We start from the raw sequence: 13,874 nt of genomic DNA on the forward strand, positions 1-13,874 counted from the left end.
CGCGTAGAATTTCTGTGGTTTAATTTAAAGTTAAAAAACAAAGAAAAAAACGATTCTCGGGATTCTTGATAATTTTGAAAAATTTCTGAAAATTTCTGGGTTTTCGTTGAAGATTTATTGACGTTGATGTCAATAAAAATGCATATTTATTGACATCAATGTCAATAAATCTACAAAGGAATTTTCCAGAATCGTTGAAGATATGTCAATAAATCTTCAAAGGAATTTCCCAGAATCGTTGAAGATTTATTCACATTAATGTCAATAAAAATGCATATTTATTGACATCAATGTCAATAAATCTTCAAAGGAATTTCCCAGAATTGTTGAAGATTTATTGACATTAATGTCAATAAAAATGCATATTTATTGACATCAATGTCAATAAATCTTCAACGAAAACCCAGAAACTTGAAGATTTATTGACATTAATGTCAATAAAAATGCATATTTATTGACATTGATGTCAATAAATCTTCAACGAAAACCCAGAAATTTTTAGAAACTTTCAAAATTTTCCACGATCGCGAGAATCGTTTTTGCTTTGTTTCTTAACTTCAAAAACCACATAAATTCAACGACTTAAAAAAAGATGAACCCAAACAAAGATGACGAACTGAAAAATGAAAAGAGAGAGTGGAAGAGAGTTGAACTCAAACCTTATTTCCTTGAGTTGAAGCAAAGAGAAAGACGTGAGAGAAGACACGGAGATATGAAATGCGCATGAAAAGAGAGAGAAGAGAGTGTGACATGAATAACCCATCCCATTAATACAAAAATAAAAAAAGAAAGTCAAATAATTAAATAAGAAAGAAAATCAAATGTTATGGGAAAATAACACATTTATACCCTGTGTTTTAGTGAAATGTCGAGTTTAACCCTCGGTTTTCAAAAATGTCGAGTTCATACCCTCTGTTTAACTAAAATGACGAAATTTTACCCTCTGTTTAACTAAAATGACGAAATTATACCCTGAAATGAATAACAGCGTCACAAATCTCCCTTTCATTGATATTAACTCTTATATAAGAAAAATCAAATCAAATCTAAATCAGTGCCCTAACTTCCAAATTCTCAATTTTGAAATAAAAATAGCCTTAAATTGAAATTAAATAATAAAACTCATACCTCCTAAGAAATGACTTCATTCCGTGTTCGAATTGTAACTCTAAATCCTGGATTCTCTGTTCGAATATGCGATTTTGATGACTATCAACTATCGATGTTTACCTCATTGTCTTTTTTCTGTGTTCTTCACAATTAAGAGATTATTGTTTATTTTTTTAGTTTTTAAGTAAATTACATATATGGCGCGAATGAATAAAGATAATTGGTCTTTATATATAAATATTATAGTCAACGTCAATGAAAAGTCAATAAAAAGAATATTTGTGACACTGTTGTCTATTTCAGGGTATAATTTCGTCATTTTAGTTAAACAGATGGTATAATTTCGTCATTTGAGTTAAACAGAGGGTATGAACTCGACATTTTTGAAAACCGAGGGTTAAACTCGACATTTCACTAAAACACAGGGTATAAATGTGTTATTTTCCCTTAAAAGTAAGGGTATTTTTGTATTTAGTGAAAATAGGTAGTCATAGTTTAAGATTTATTTGAGTTTAGTAGATTTTGGTCCAAAATCTTGGTATAGAATAGGAATAATCCCTTGGGAAATTAACGATTTTGGGCTGAGATCTAGTACTTTATATGGGCTCTTCATAGACTCAGCCCGGGCTCTTTTAAGATTCGGCCCATGTGCTATATCGTAATCCAAGCGAGGAAAGTAGTAGAAACGCAAACCTTAAACCCTTCTAAAACCTTCTTCGTCTTCTTCTTACAAAAAAAAAAAAAAAAAAAAAAAAAAAAAAAAAAAAAAAAAAACATCGGTTTGTATGAATTACAGTTTAGAAAAAAATAGACAGAGATGTGGTATTCAGAGGAATTAATACCGTCGTCCAAGGCAATCATATCGGCGGCTGCGACGATCACCGCGTCGGTGATTCTGATCAAAAGCATCGCCGACGACCTAATCCCCGACGCGCTCCGCACGCGCCTCCGCAAGCTCTCCACGTGGCTCTCCTCCGACCTCACCATCGTCGTCGACGAGTTCGATGCCCTAACCCCTAACAAACTATTCAAAGCCACGAACGTCTACTTGGGAAACGCTTTGTCGTCTTCTTCCGCGCACAGAATCAAAGTCAACATATCGGAGAAGGAGAAGAATTTTTCCGTGACGATCGATAAAGATCAAGAGCTGGTCGATTCTTTCGACGGAGCCAAGTTCACGTGGGTCCTGGCTTCCTCGAAGATCGAGAGGTCGGGTTCTTCGGCCTCGAAGCTCGATCAGAGCGCCGCGATCTCCGAGGCTCGGAGATACGAGCTGAGCTTTCACAAGAAGTTCAAGGAAAAGGCGTTGGAGCTTTACCTGCCTTACGTTCTCGAGAAGGCCAAGGAGATCGAGGAGCGGAGAAAGCCCGTGAGGCTTCACACGGTGGATTACAGTGGGACCGACTACTGGAGCGGGATAAATTTGGACCATCCGGCCACTTTCGAGACGATGGCCATGGATTCCGGCGCGAAGAAAGCTCTGGTCGACGACCTCGAGAGATTCACGGCAAGGAAGGAGTATTACCGGCGGGTGGGAAAAGCTTGGAAGCGAGGCTATTTGCTGTACGGACCGCCCGGGACCGGAAAGTCGAGCCTGGTCGCGGCCGTGGCGAACCACCTCGTCTTCGACGTCTACGACCTCGATCTCAAGGAAGTCCAGTGCAATTCGGATCTCCGGCGATTGCTGATCGGGATGAAGAACCGGTCGATCCTCGTGATCGAGGACATCGACTGCTCGATCGATCTGCGGAACCGGAACGAGACCGACTCCCCTGGCGGCGGCGATTACGACGAGAAGATCACTCTCTCGGGGCTGTTGAACTTCATCGACGGACTGTGGTCGAGCTGCGGAGACGAGAGGATCGTTATCTTCACGACGAACCACAAGGAAAAGCTTGACCCGGCGCTTCTGAGGCCGGGCCGTATGGACCTCCATATCCACATGTCGTACTGCGATTTCGAGGGGTTCAAAACCCTAGCCTGGAATTACTTGCGAGTCAAGGAAAGCTCGGTTTTCGATGAGATCGAGGGGCTTCTGAGGAAGGTCAGGGCTACACCGGCGGAGATCGGAGGCGAGCTTATGAAGAGCGACGATCCCGAGGTTTCGCTTGAAGGCCTCATCTACTTTCTTCAGAGCAAGGAAAATTCAGAGAGCGTATGATCATAAATCAAAACCAGCAAGTTCAAAGTCTTCAGGTATGAATGAGTTTATGTCATTTTTTTACTCGAATTTATCTTCAAAATCTACAAATAAGAAAATGTAGAGAATGTCATTTTTTCTACTCATAATTTATCTTCAAAATCTAGAAATAGCAAAATGTAGAGATATATTCAACACTATTCAATTAGTTTATCAGTCTAGGGTTTGGAAAAATAACTTACTGGGAAAGGTTTGGAAAGAATCAGGTGTTGAACAGTGTTGTTGAGGTGAGTGCTATCCACACGAGCTTCACCGAGTTTGTAAATAAAACCAACAGCAACGAGATCTGTGTCGGAATTACTTAGATGCCATTGATGAAAATTCTTAAAGCTATCTTTCATAGAAATTATACAACAAAGATGAGCGATTACGCGAGTCAATAGAGTATAAGATGCGATGGACAACAGAACAGAGAGAACAATGTCTCCAAAGGGTTCGTACGCTTCACAAGATAGCTCTCCGCTGGCTACACAGAACTGTAAATTACTATTATCAACACAACATTTTTTAGATAAGAATTTATGAATTTAACATTTTAAAATATAATATATATATATATATATATATATATATGTGCATCATGTTTGTCACCTCTAGCCTGAGATCTGACGGGTCTCGTGGTGACAAGACAATGGGGTTATTGTGTTGGAGGTTCTTGATCTTTTTAATAACATCTGATAACTGATCATAACTTTGGCTTCTAAACCTAAAGAGTTCTTCAATCATTTGATTCCAAGAAACTCTCCGTGATACGAGACACAAAGCTAATCACACCGCAATAGCAAATAAGTTTTAGATACAGATATTTATATCACCACGGACCTGGGATGTGAGGAGAGGAAATGATTTCCGAAGATTGAATTTCATCTGAGGAGTTAAAAATATTGAATGATGTTACATTATCATAGCGATGAGAAGAACAATTGAGGATGTCAAAGTAGCGTGATATACCTCGCAATCAGACCTAAGCAAGACATGATCTCTCAACTTTTCATCACGATGAGAGCAAATCAAGGCGATTTCTCGAAGAAGTTTCAGGTACGCTAATACTCGCCGTGGCTCTCGAGTATCGTCCTCGGCAATAAGTTGTAATAATTATCGGAATCGGCGCGAACATAAGTAGCAAAACTAAACCGGACACCGTTCTCCACCAACGGCTCGGATGAACACCAAGGTCGGAACGAGAACCGGTCAATGGCGGGAATGAATGTATCGCAATCAATACTAGTCTCTATTTCAGTAATGTGTATGGCATCGCATTCCGGAGCATTAAGAGTTTCCCTGTCATCCAAATCGCCATAAATAACAACTCAGATTCGAAGTTCATAGAGCTTGAAGATCTGGATACGGACGGACTAACCTGAATATCTCTCCTCCTCCGATGACGAACACTTTTTCAATAGATTCACAATAAGGAGGCAAAGCTAGCGATGCCAAAGCCGATCCAATACTTCGGTAAGAAACGACATTATGTGCATACGCATTAAAATCAAGGCTGCGAGTGAGGACGACATTTAGTCGAGCAGGTAGAGGGCGAAACTGAGTCGGTACGCTTTCCCAGGTTTTTCTTCCCATCACGACGGCGTTCGTTTTATTCGGATCCGACGTCGTTGCGGTTATGTGTTTGAAGAATTTGAGGTCAGACGGAAGCTTCCATGGAAGCCTTCCATCCTTTCCGATTCCCATGTTCTGAGTCGCCGCAACCACTACCTGATACGTTCTCGGCGCGGTGGTGGGAGCTTCATGGTCGCCGGCGAGCACTGAGAATCTTGAGCTCCGGCGAAAGTGAATTTTGGAGGAGCTTCGAAAAATTTGGTTGCCGAGTCTATTCATGGTTTGACCTAATTCCTTCAACCAAGAGACTTGGAGAGAGAAAGAGAGAGAGAGAGAGAGAGAGAGTGGAAACTTATGAAATGTTTTGATTCGAAAATATGTGAAAGCTTTTGAGCCGAACGATGAATAATGCATAGACAGGCAAATCTGGATTATAATAGATTGAAGCAAATTGTGCAATTATATTTTATACTTGGGCCACCAAGCATATCATATTTTAGACAAGAAAAGCAACTCAAATTTACACACTAAACGCAAATGGAGACCATGAGAAATTCGAGGAATATAATAATGATCGGATCAAACCAAAAGCGGCTCTTCCATTTACACAAATACACATGGCAAATATACAAGCATATATTTCGATTTATATGTAAAAGCCGTCGCTTCCTCTGTACATGAAATTCTAACAGCACCACCTCTTCTTCTGCAGAGAAATAACAAGATTAGTCCAGGCAAATCATATTTCGAGTGTTTACTTAAAAAAAAATCTATACAAACTTACACTCAGTTTAGCCTGTTCTCGTCTATCCATGTACTCCAGCAATTCTTCCTGCCTCATTAACGCTTCATGTAAAGCCTGGTTCATCACAAACAAACTTAGCAACTAGAGATATATCTTGAGAGAGAGAGAGAGAGGTGTATCAACCTTTTTAGTAGCAATGAGCTCGGCCTCTAACGCATCGACACGATAAACAGCGGCGTTGAGAAGCTCTTCTTTCTCGGAAGGCATTTGAAAGGGCTTATCTTGCAGCTTATTGACCCTCTCTTCGAGCTCGCTCAGCTTCTTCAACGCCGACAAAACCAGCTCGTCCTTGCTAATAACTCCACAAGGAAGAGGAAGAGCCGGGGACGGCGATTCAACACCCACCTCGCCGCGCCGACCAGCGTTGTTGACCTTATCGCTCACTTGAACGACGAACGAACGGAAGAGAGTAACGAGGACTGCGAATACGGCCAAAAGCACAGCCCAATAACGCAGAAATATTCCGCCGGGTGTTTTATCTCCTCCGCTTACCGCCGAAGGTGTTCCTGCCATGGCTTCTCGAGAATTAAATTCATATCCATCACGATAATAATAATAAACACGTGGAGAAACTTGATTTTGAACGATGATTCAAACCTGGTCGCTGAACTTGTTTGCTTTCCCAAGCCACATCGACAGCCTTGTCCACCATCGGAATGTACTCGTCGTAATCGGACAACCCACATGCGCTGCTCACCTTCCCGCCCACTCTTGTCTAACCAAACATTATTATTAAAAAAAAATTAAATATTAAAAATCATTTAACATATCTATTTAGTTTTTAGCCAGTGTGAAAGAACTTACTTCTTCAGTGACAGGTGTCAGTGTAGGCAGAGACAAGCTTTTGGTAACTTTCGGAGACCCTATTTCTTCCACTTCGGATCCCGACTCCGCGGTGGATGTATCGCTACTTCTCATCACCTGAGCCCAGAATACGGAAACCGCCGTTAACTTTGCGTAGCAAAGCATTAGTCTAACAATTAAAAAAAAAATACCATTGGTAAACGAGGCTTATCACAAGCAATCACTCTCCCATCACTGTTTGAAACTGTTACAATTTGCCTATAACATCGCGCCTCTCCATCAACCACCATCTGATATGCAGTCAATCAAACATTAAATAAGATTTCCGAAATATGCTTAGGCGATAGAAACTGCCTGAGCTTTTTGAGTTCGAAACCTACCTTAATTATGTCTGGATTGTTCCAAGGCCCTTTGTCAGACCTCATACAACCACCCTGCTCGGCACAGGTACAAGTACCACCCATAAAATCTGGCAACTCACTGAAAGAGTGCCACTTTATGAGTTTAAAAAAAAAATATATATATCAATTGTTTCAACTTTCAACATGATTGACTGGGACATGGGTAGAAACACCGATTACCTGGCATCAATTATTTCAAGCAATCTGCTCTGAAACTTGTAACCCAGAACCTGAAAGAAACTCCCGATATCAGTGAGGTAACTACGATTCCATGACGTAAGTGAACTATAGGAAACTCCCATAAAATCTTAACACATACGTGAATCTTTGCTGTCGTTCGTGGGTCAAGAAATGTTTTGACTGTGTTCCATAGCAGCTTAAATCCGGGACCAGCATTAATTATAAACATTCTACAAAGTGTCTGCACAAATTTTATCAACGCGTGAGGATGCAAAAAGTTCCATTTACACCGAGAATCAGAGCGAATTGATAAATTCAACATACCTCGGGATAGTTGTCATTATCAATTTTCTGCAAGCGGGTTATGAGCTCTCTGGCTGACTTTGTTAGGTTTTTAAAACCCTAAAACATTTAGATACCCAAAACACACATATAGCATAAGAGTCTGTCTAAACCAAAAAGCATATAAAAAAGAAAGAAATAGAAAAAAAAATAGATCATACAATGCCTTGGACGTCTAAAATCGTGGTGCTTGAATCTATGTGTCTCTTTGCAGCGACAGAGCAAGCTGGGAACTTGATGGAAAAGCACTTTTCAAACTCCTGAACATGGTATTTCACATACCGCTCCAAGGTCGTCACATGCAAGAGTTTTCCGGCGTCGACTTTTCCCAATCTTTCAATGTAAACCGGTCTTCCTTCCTTGTCCACACCGTGATAACCCTGAGGGTAGTGATTCATAACTTCGTTCCTCTCGCTGAACTCAAAGTCCTGGGAAATAACCACTTCTTTTCCTTCTTATTCACATTGCATGCCAACAACAACAAAAAAGTATGAAAATCTTGCCTCCAGAATCGTGTCAGTGCCAAAGTCTTTCCTCCATTGGATCATGTTGTCCCACATGTGTTTTGCTTTCTCAATATCGAATTTCCTTGCTTTCAAGAATCTACAAGAAAACATCTCTAGATGCTAAATCACACGGAACATTTCTCTTATCAGTCTTGAATTCGAGATTATAAGGTGAAATAAAAACAAAAAAAGAAGAACCTCAACAAGGTATGATAGTCGTCGTGTCTTTGCGGCAACAACTCGTCCAGTATTAGGGATTGGCGAAACGCATCCACGGCCTGCAATTCCTCGACGTCACGAACATCTTCGATCGATAAAGACCTGCCTTGGAGACTGTTCTTTCTGCTCTTTCTCTTCAGAGAGTGTCTGAATTTGCTCGACGCGTTTATGGCTTTCTTTTTCAGGCTCCCCATCCTCGTCTTCTTTTCGTCCTCCGATATCTCAAAATCCGATTTTCTCTCCTTTTTTTCATCGTTGCCAGAGGACCCCTCAAAGCCTGTTAAGATTCACACACATTAACTCAGTGCTATAGAGTTGAAAAAAAAACATCCATCTTAAACCTCTTTTATACACTTCATTCACCTAGATCCTTGATCAATCTTTACATAACTTGTAAAGATTGACGACATTAACTCGGAATTGAAAGCCGTGCGACGAAATTCTCTCGCACTCAATTATAGAACACTTATAAGTCGTTGAAAATTCGGGAAACAATTACGTACAAGAACAGAGAAATGAAATAAAATTCAAATTCAAATCAGAGCGGTGAATAAGGAACTCACATGGCATAGCGAATCGATCAAGCGGACCTGACATGGGAGCGGAGCGACGGTCGAGGTTCTGGATCAGGAAAGAAAGCAAAGGTTCTGGAAGAAGCGAGTTGGCATGAGATAGATATACAGAGACAATGGAAAACTAGGGTTTGTGGCAGGGAAATCAAGGTGCGTTAAAAGGAGAAATGGACAGAGACAGTGATGGCTTTGTCTCAGTGTTAAATGTCGCGTTGTGAATCTCTCTCTCTCTCCCTGAATTATTGCTCTGTTGAAAAGGCTTCTTCTTCGGGGGGAAAGATTGAACGCCAGTCAGATTCTTTATTAATTATTTATTTAATAAAATGATTGAATGTTATTTACTGTGTCTGTAGACTTAGACGAAGCCAAGAAGAGAGAAGATAGGCCAAAGTGAAACTGAAAGCAAAGCGAAAGTGAAAGGTCTATTTTTATTTTCTTTTCTTTTTTTTTTTTGGATTTTGAGGACAGATTGGGAAAAAAGTGAGATATTTTTTGTTTAATTATTTGCCGTGATATAAACATGTTTATTTATTTTATTTTTTTATCAGATTGTTTATTATTAGGATTGCTCGATGGCTATTGGGTACAAATGTCGCCCCAGATGCTGCCACGTGGTGATAAGGTGGGGCTCTTGGCGGGAGAATCTGGGAGTCCTTTGACTTTACCGTTTCACCGTTTTATTTCCTCGAACTCTCATTTCTGTTTTTCACTAAATCATGTCTTGTAGTTTCTTTTGCGGAAAGTTGGAGCAAAACAGAATTGATTCTCTTTACTTTAATCAAACTCTTCGTTTCAAATAGCGGCTACGTTTGGCTCAGCTTGTTAAACTTGATTTTAGTTTTTTTTAAAAGTTAAATCATATTAAAGTGTTTGGTAAAATTGTTTTTTCTAAAAGCTAAAAAGTGTTTTTGAATATTTTAACTAAAAAACAGCTTTAGTTTTTGGTTTGTAGTTTCTCTCTCTTGACTTTTATTTTCTCTTACACTAACTTTTAATTCTAATTATCTTTATATGCTTTTATCAAATAATTTTTTTGACGTCACCAAAATTTATAATTTATTTTTTACATTCTATAGACACCCACTTTGATATATTTTTTATATACCAAAATATATCTTATTTTTATTATTAATTACATTTTATATAAATAATTATTACAAATAAATATTAATATATATTTTAACAAACACTAAATCAGCTTTTGTTAACAACTACAGCTATTTTACAATAGTTTACCAAACACTCATCTGTTTTTTAAAACAACAGTTTTTTGGTACAACTGTTTTAAAATCATTTTTTTAAAAAGCAAAACTACGACAAAACGCAGCCATTATAATTTCCAACTTGAGATATTTTATGGCGAGAGGACGAGTAATCCGATATTTAATGATAAAGCGTGACTCTTTCAAAACTAGAATAAATTATAAATCAGAGAAATCATGCTTGCTCTGTACAAAAGCCGACACGCAATAGCATGACGACTTTTAAGGAACAACCGAACAAACTGCATTGTAATTGCTTTGAGTAATACAACCTATTCATAATAAAAAAAAAATCATGTGCTTTGTCCTTCTCCTTCTCTCATCCAGCCAACAAAATATCACACGACTTTTTTGAATAATTCCAAAGTACAGCTTGAAATATGGTCCATCAAGATATTTGGATCACAGAAGTTGTGGTGCCAAATCATCAATTATCCTACAGTTCCTACTCATGTAGGATCAGTAGAACTAGAGAGAAAAATATTAGCATATAGTACAGCACTTTTTTACTATATATAATAAATTTCATACTTTTTAACTTTCAATAGATTAATAGGCTTTTCCGTATTTAAATTTCTCACTACTTCATCAAAAAATAAAATTTTTTATTCATTAATTAAATTTAGAATATGGTTTGAAACTTGGGAGCAAACAAACATCATTTATTTCTTACTATGCTTTTTCAACAACTCAATTCAATACTTTTTTTTATCAATTGTATTTAAATATAATTATTTATATATCTTAATGTTAATGTATTTACATTCACGGTGCGTGCTTGGTACTTCTAGAATATAGCTAATCTTACCGTAACAATACAGATTGATTTTAATATTTTAAGATTGCAAATTGATCAAGGAAGCTTCTCAATTTTTGTATATTATCGGCAACATTGAGAGTCAGTGACAATCAAGTTGTTGAATGTTTGTGGCAAGAAAAGCATTAGGAGTTCAGGATTTAACCCAATCCAACAGAACAATCGACATAGACTCTCTTGTTTGTTTTGAAAATAGAGCAGCAGTAAAGTTCGTCTATACATAAATATATGTAGATTATATATTCACAAGTTCCTAAATATACATATATATATATATATAACATAAGTGCATGGAAGTGACACCATTGATGACCTCCCTGATGTGGCCCGGGGTATCGAGCTCTGAACAATCGTGTCTATGTACAGCGTTAACATTCCGGCGAGGCCTGGAAAACCAAAAGGAAAATCACATAGCGGCATTGTTAACTTTTTAGGTCGCAGAAACAAAATCTGAATATCAGATGAAAAAAATAAGGCCAATTACTTTGTTAAGCCAAGTTCTTCCTAGAGCGGAGTTGGCTGAGTTTGTCCCTCCACTGAGCTGCACGGCAATATACAAGTTTCACAAGTGAAACTTAAATACTTAAACCGATACATTCTTCGATTTAGCGTTTGAAAAAAACGTATTATTACCAGCATCTCTGTAGCGCTCCTCAACAGCCGCGATCAGCATATTGCGTACAAGGTTGAATTCCTTGGTTTCAACACACGGCTTGCCATTGGGCCTGAAACTTAAACATCTTTTACTTAATATGCGATCATATTCCAAGACCAAAAAGAAAAAAAAGAAAAACATTATAACACAAAACCTGTTTCGACATCATCGTTATTAGCATCAAAATCACAATGCGGAACATAGTAAGCGAATCAACTCACCGGTCTAGTTCAGTGAATAATAAGCCATCTGAAGCAGGGGTGTGTGCTAATAACTTCCCAGATTCAACAACTCTCATACCATCGCTGTACGCGAGGTACTTGTTGACTTGTATCGGAACCTGCACGTAATCACACACCCAATCGATCAGCCTAGATTATCATTTTGGCTTACGGTTGGAAAACCTCTTAATCGTCAAATAATACTCAAAGTCAAAATCCAAATGCTGATTAATAGGAATCAAAAACCAAAAGTGTAGAAATTAATCATATATTATTACCTTGCATCTAACAGCAATGTTGATGGCATCCGAAGGACGTAGGTCAAAGCTGATGCACTCTGACTCATCACCATCCTGCGCCAACATCCATTCCAACTCACCATCAACATTTTTTTAGCATTCAAAACCAACCATGATAGTATATTTCTTACGTATATATAGATATATATACCTTGGTGAGATATAACTGAGCAAAATATGCTTCGTGAACCCTCTTAGTGACTCTAACGAGCTTAACCTGAATTAAAGGCAAAAACCCATATCTTAAAAAAGCATTCAGAACAGAGCAGCATTGGCACATTGTAAAATGAACAAATGAAAGCAATATCAACATACTTCATATCCCATTTTATCAACCATCTCTTTGACGACTTGATAAAGTGTAGGCCTAGCCTGCAAAACCAAAAGGACACAGCGTAGTATCATATCAGTAATCATACAGATGATCTCAGGCGAGGATCGATATCCGAAAGAAAAATAAAAAAGAAACACATACGATTTGAACGTCTCGCACTGCTGCCATGAGCAAGACACTGGGCATCTCCACTGTGGCAAACCATATTCCAACACTTCATTATCACACACACATATACACACACATACACTAAGACAGATTAATCTAAGAGCGAAAGAGAGAACTTACAGACGATGATCGGAAGAAGAAGACCGGTTCCGTCTTCCATCTTCAAGACGATGGCGGGATGAGGAGCGTAGTCGGGCAAATGGCCGCCCTGTGGATTGTTGTGCACGCATCTCAAGTGCCTTCCGTCTCTCATTTTTATCATGAAACCTTCCACTCCACTCTTCACCTCAACTACACACCATCAAAGGATTTATTTGTAATTCATGCTTCAATTTTCATTATAATCAAAATTATACACTATATCCATATGTGTGTGAATGTTTGAATGAAAAATAGTCATCAAATTCAATTCTCACACTGTATTCATTGAACTTTAAAATATAACGCAAACGGAGTTTGAATCGGAATATACGTACCAGCTTCGACCACGGTGGAATTAACGTAGTCCTCGTCGTTCAGGTTGAAATTCTCGGCGGTGCTTCCGTTTCCGTTGGACGATGAGCTGAAAGTGCAGCTGATCTTCGTACACCTACGCGCTCCCGATTGGCGCGTGACGAGACCTGCCTTCGTGATCCCGCGATCGATCCCTTTCAATCCCCAAAACTCGGTTTTCGTAAGCCTCGCCTTCGTCGGCACGGAGTTAAAACCGTTCTTCTTCGCGCTGATCGCCGGACAAATCACCGGTCCTTGCAGAGACGCCATCTTCGAAAATCTAGCGAAAACCTGCCAATCAAAGACGACAGACAATAGATTTCGCTTTTATTATCAGAAGGTTTTCAACTTTTGACTGTCGATTAGACTTTGCTTCTCAGTGAGACTATTTAATTTTTACCAGATCATGAATCATATATGGATTAAATTTGAATTTGATTTAGAAATTGATAATTCTCTACTCTAGCTTTTGAATTAAAAATGAATTTTACAGCAATAAAGCCTTTATCACACCGATCAAAGCAAGAAATTCTGTGATCAACGAAGCGTGTTCAAGAGACTCGACGGGAATCAGGAATCCGAACGCAATAGAGTGAAATTCAGTAATGAATTAAGTGGAAAATAGAGTTTGTAGAGATCGAAACTCTGATTTTCGGAAAATAGGTTGGAAAATGGGTATGAAGAGAGAGAGAGCTAAGAGAACTTGTAGTGAAAGAAAAGACCGACAAGAGGATGATCGGATAAAGAGGAATGAGAGATGGAAGAGAAGATAAGAGATTCTTCTCTTTTTATATTATAGTTTTATTTTAATAACTTATTTCTATATTCAATGCTTCCATTGCTATTGCTCTCTACTAGATAAACATCTTATATTCCAATCATGTTAATTATAAATTTACTGCCATGTCCCTCTAAAAATCATCTTGTTGATAT

The 13,874-nt window shown here is 38.5% G+C and overlaps 2 protein-coding genes and 2 pseudogenes across 7 annotated transcripts; 1 reads left to right on the plus strand and 3 right to left on the minus strand.

Moving 5' to 3' along the window:
* The first annotated feature begins 1,826 nt into the window (after window positions 1-1,826).
* LOC149392345 (AAA-ATPase At3g50940 pseudogene) lies at window positions 1,827-9,470 on the plus strand (annotated as a pseudogene). 2 transcript variants are annotated; one of them, XR_016300115.1, is made up of 3 exons: window positions 1,827-3,306; window positions 9,047-9,113; window positions 9,242-9,469. The product of XR_016300115.1 is annotated as an AAA-ATPase At3g50940 pseudogene, transcript variant X2 (transcript). The 2 variants fall into 2 exon arrangements; XR_016300114.1 differs by having other exon boundaries at window positions 9,047-9,470.
* LOC149392346 (bifunctional dihydrofolate reductase-thymidylate synthase-like) lies at window positions 2,997-5,175 on the minus strand (annotated as a pseudogene). The gene is made up of 6 exons (XR_016300116.1): window positions 4,671-5,175; window positions 4,262-4,591; window positions 4,133-4,177; window positions 3,682-3,786; window positions 3,493-3,596; window positions 2,997-3,238 (listed from the first exon to the last, which is right to left on the minus strand). The product of XR_016300116.1 is annotated as a bifunctional dihydrofolate reductase-thymidylate synthase-like (transcript).
* On the minus strand, window positions 5,359-9,061 carry LOC149392347 (Sec14p-like phosphatidylinositol transfer family protein). Of its 2 annotated transcripts, none has more exons than XM_089619314.1 (14): window positions 8,685-9,061; window positions 8,101-8,398; window positions 7,900-7,999; window positions 7,558-7,824; window positions 7,379-7,456; window positions 7,194-7,295; window positions 7,055-7,104; window positions 6,854-6,953; window positions 6,665-6,763; window positions 6,474-6,590; window positions 6,267-6,384; window positions 5,793-6,175; window positions 5,649-5,723; window positions 5,359-5,570 (listed from the first exon to the last, which is right to left on the minus strand). In XM_089619314.1, the coding sequence occupies exons 1-14, from the start codon at window positions 8,716-8,718 to the stop codon at window positions 5,550-5,552; spliced, it is 1,842 nt and encodes a 613-aa protein (XP_089475440.1). In that variant the 5' UTR covers window positions 8,719-9,061; the 3' UTR covers window positions 5,359-5,549. The 2 variants fall into 2 exon arrangements, with proteins under 2 accessions (XP_089475440.1, XP_089475439.1); XM_089619313.1 differs by having other exon boundaries at window positions 5,793-6,184.
* Window positions 9,471-10,804: 1,334 nt separating the features above from the next.
* Window positions 10,805-13,753, minus strand: LOC149392348 (Wound-responsive family protein). Of its 2 annotated transcripts, none has more exons than XM_089619317.1 (11): window positions 13,433-13,753; window positions 12,926-13,232; window positions 12,570-12,740; window positions 12,423-12,472; window positions 12,263-12,319; window positions 12,099-12,164; window positions 11,927-12,001; window positions 11,649-11,767; window positions 11,406-11,497; window positions 11,257-11,313; window positions 10,805-11,158 (listed from the first exon to the last, which is right to left on the minus strand). In XM_089619317.1, the coding sequence occupies exons 2-10, from the start codon at window positions 13,209-13,211 to the stop codon at window positions 11,261-11,263; spliced, it is 969 nt and encodes a 322-aa protein (XP_089475443.1). In that variant the 5' UTR covers window positions 13,212-13,232; window positions 13,433-13,753; the 3' UTR covers window positions 10,805-11,158; window positions 11,257-11,260. The 2 variants fall into 2 exon arrangements, with proteins under 2 accessions (XP_089475443.1, XP_089475442.1); XM_089619316.1 differs by having other exon boundaries at window positions 13,455-13,752.
* Window positions 13,754-13,874: the final 121 nt, after the last annotated feature.

The sequence above is a fragment of the Urtica dioica genome, chromosome 7, assembly GCF_054948205.1.
Source record: "Urtica dioica subsp. dioica isolate 48M chromosome 7, U.dioica_male_clone48M_v1_H2, whole genome shotgun sequence".
Lineage (NCBI taxonomy): Eukaryota > Viridiplantae > Streptophyta > Magnoliopsida > Rosales > Urticaceae > Urtica > Urtica dioica.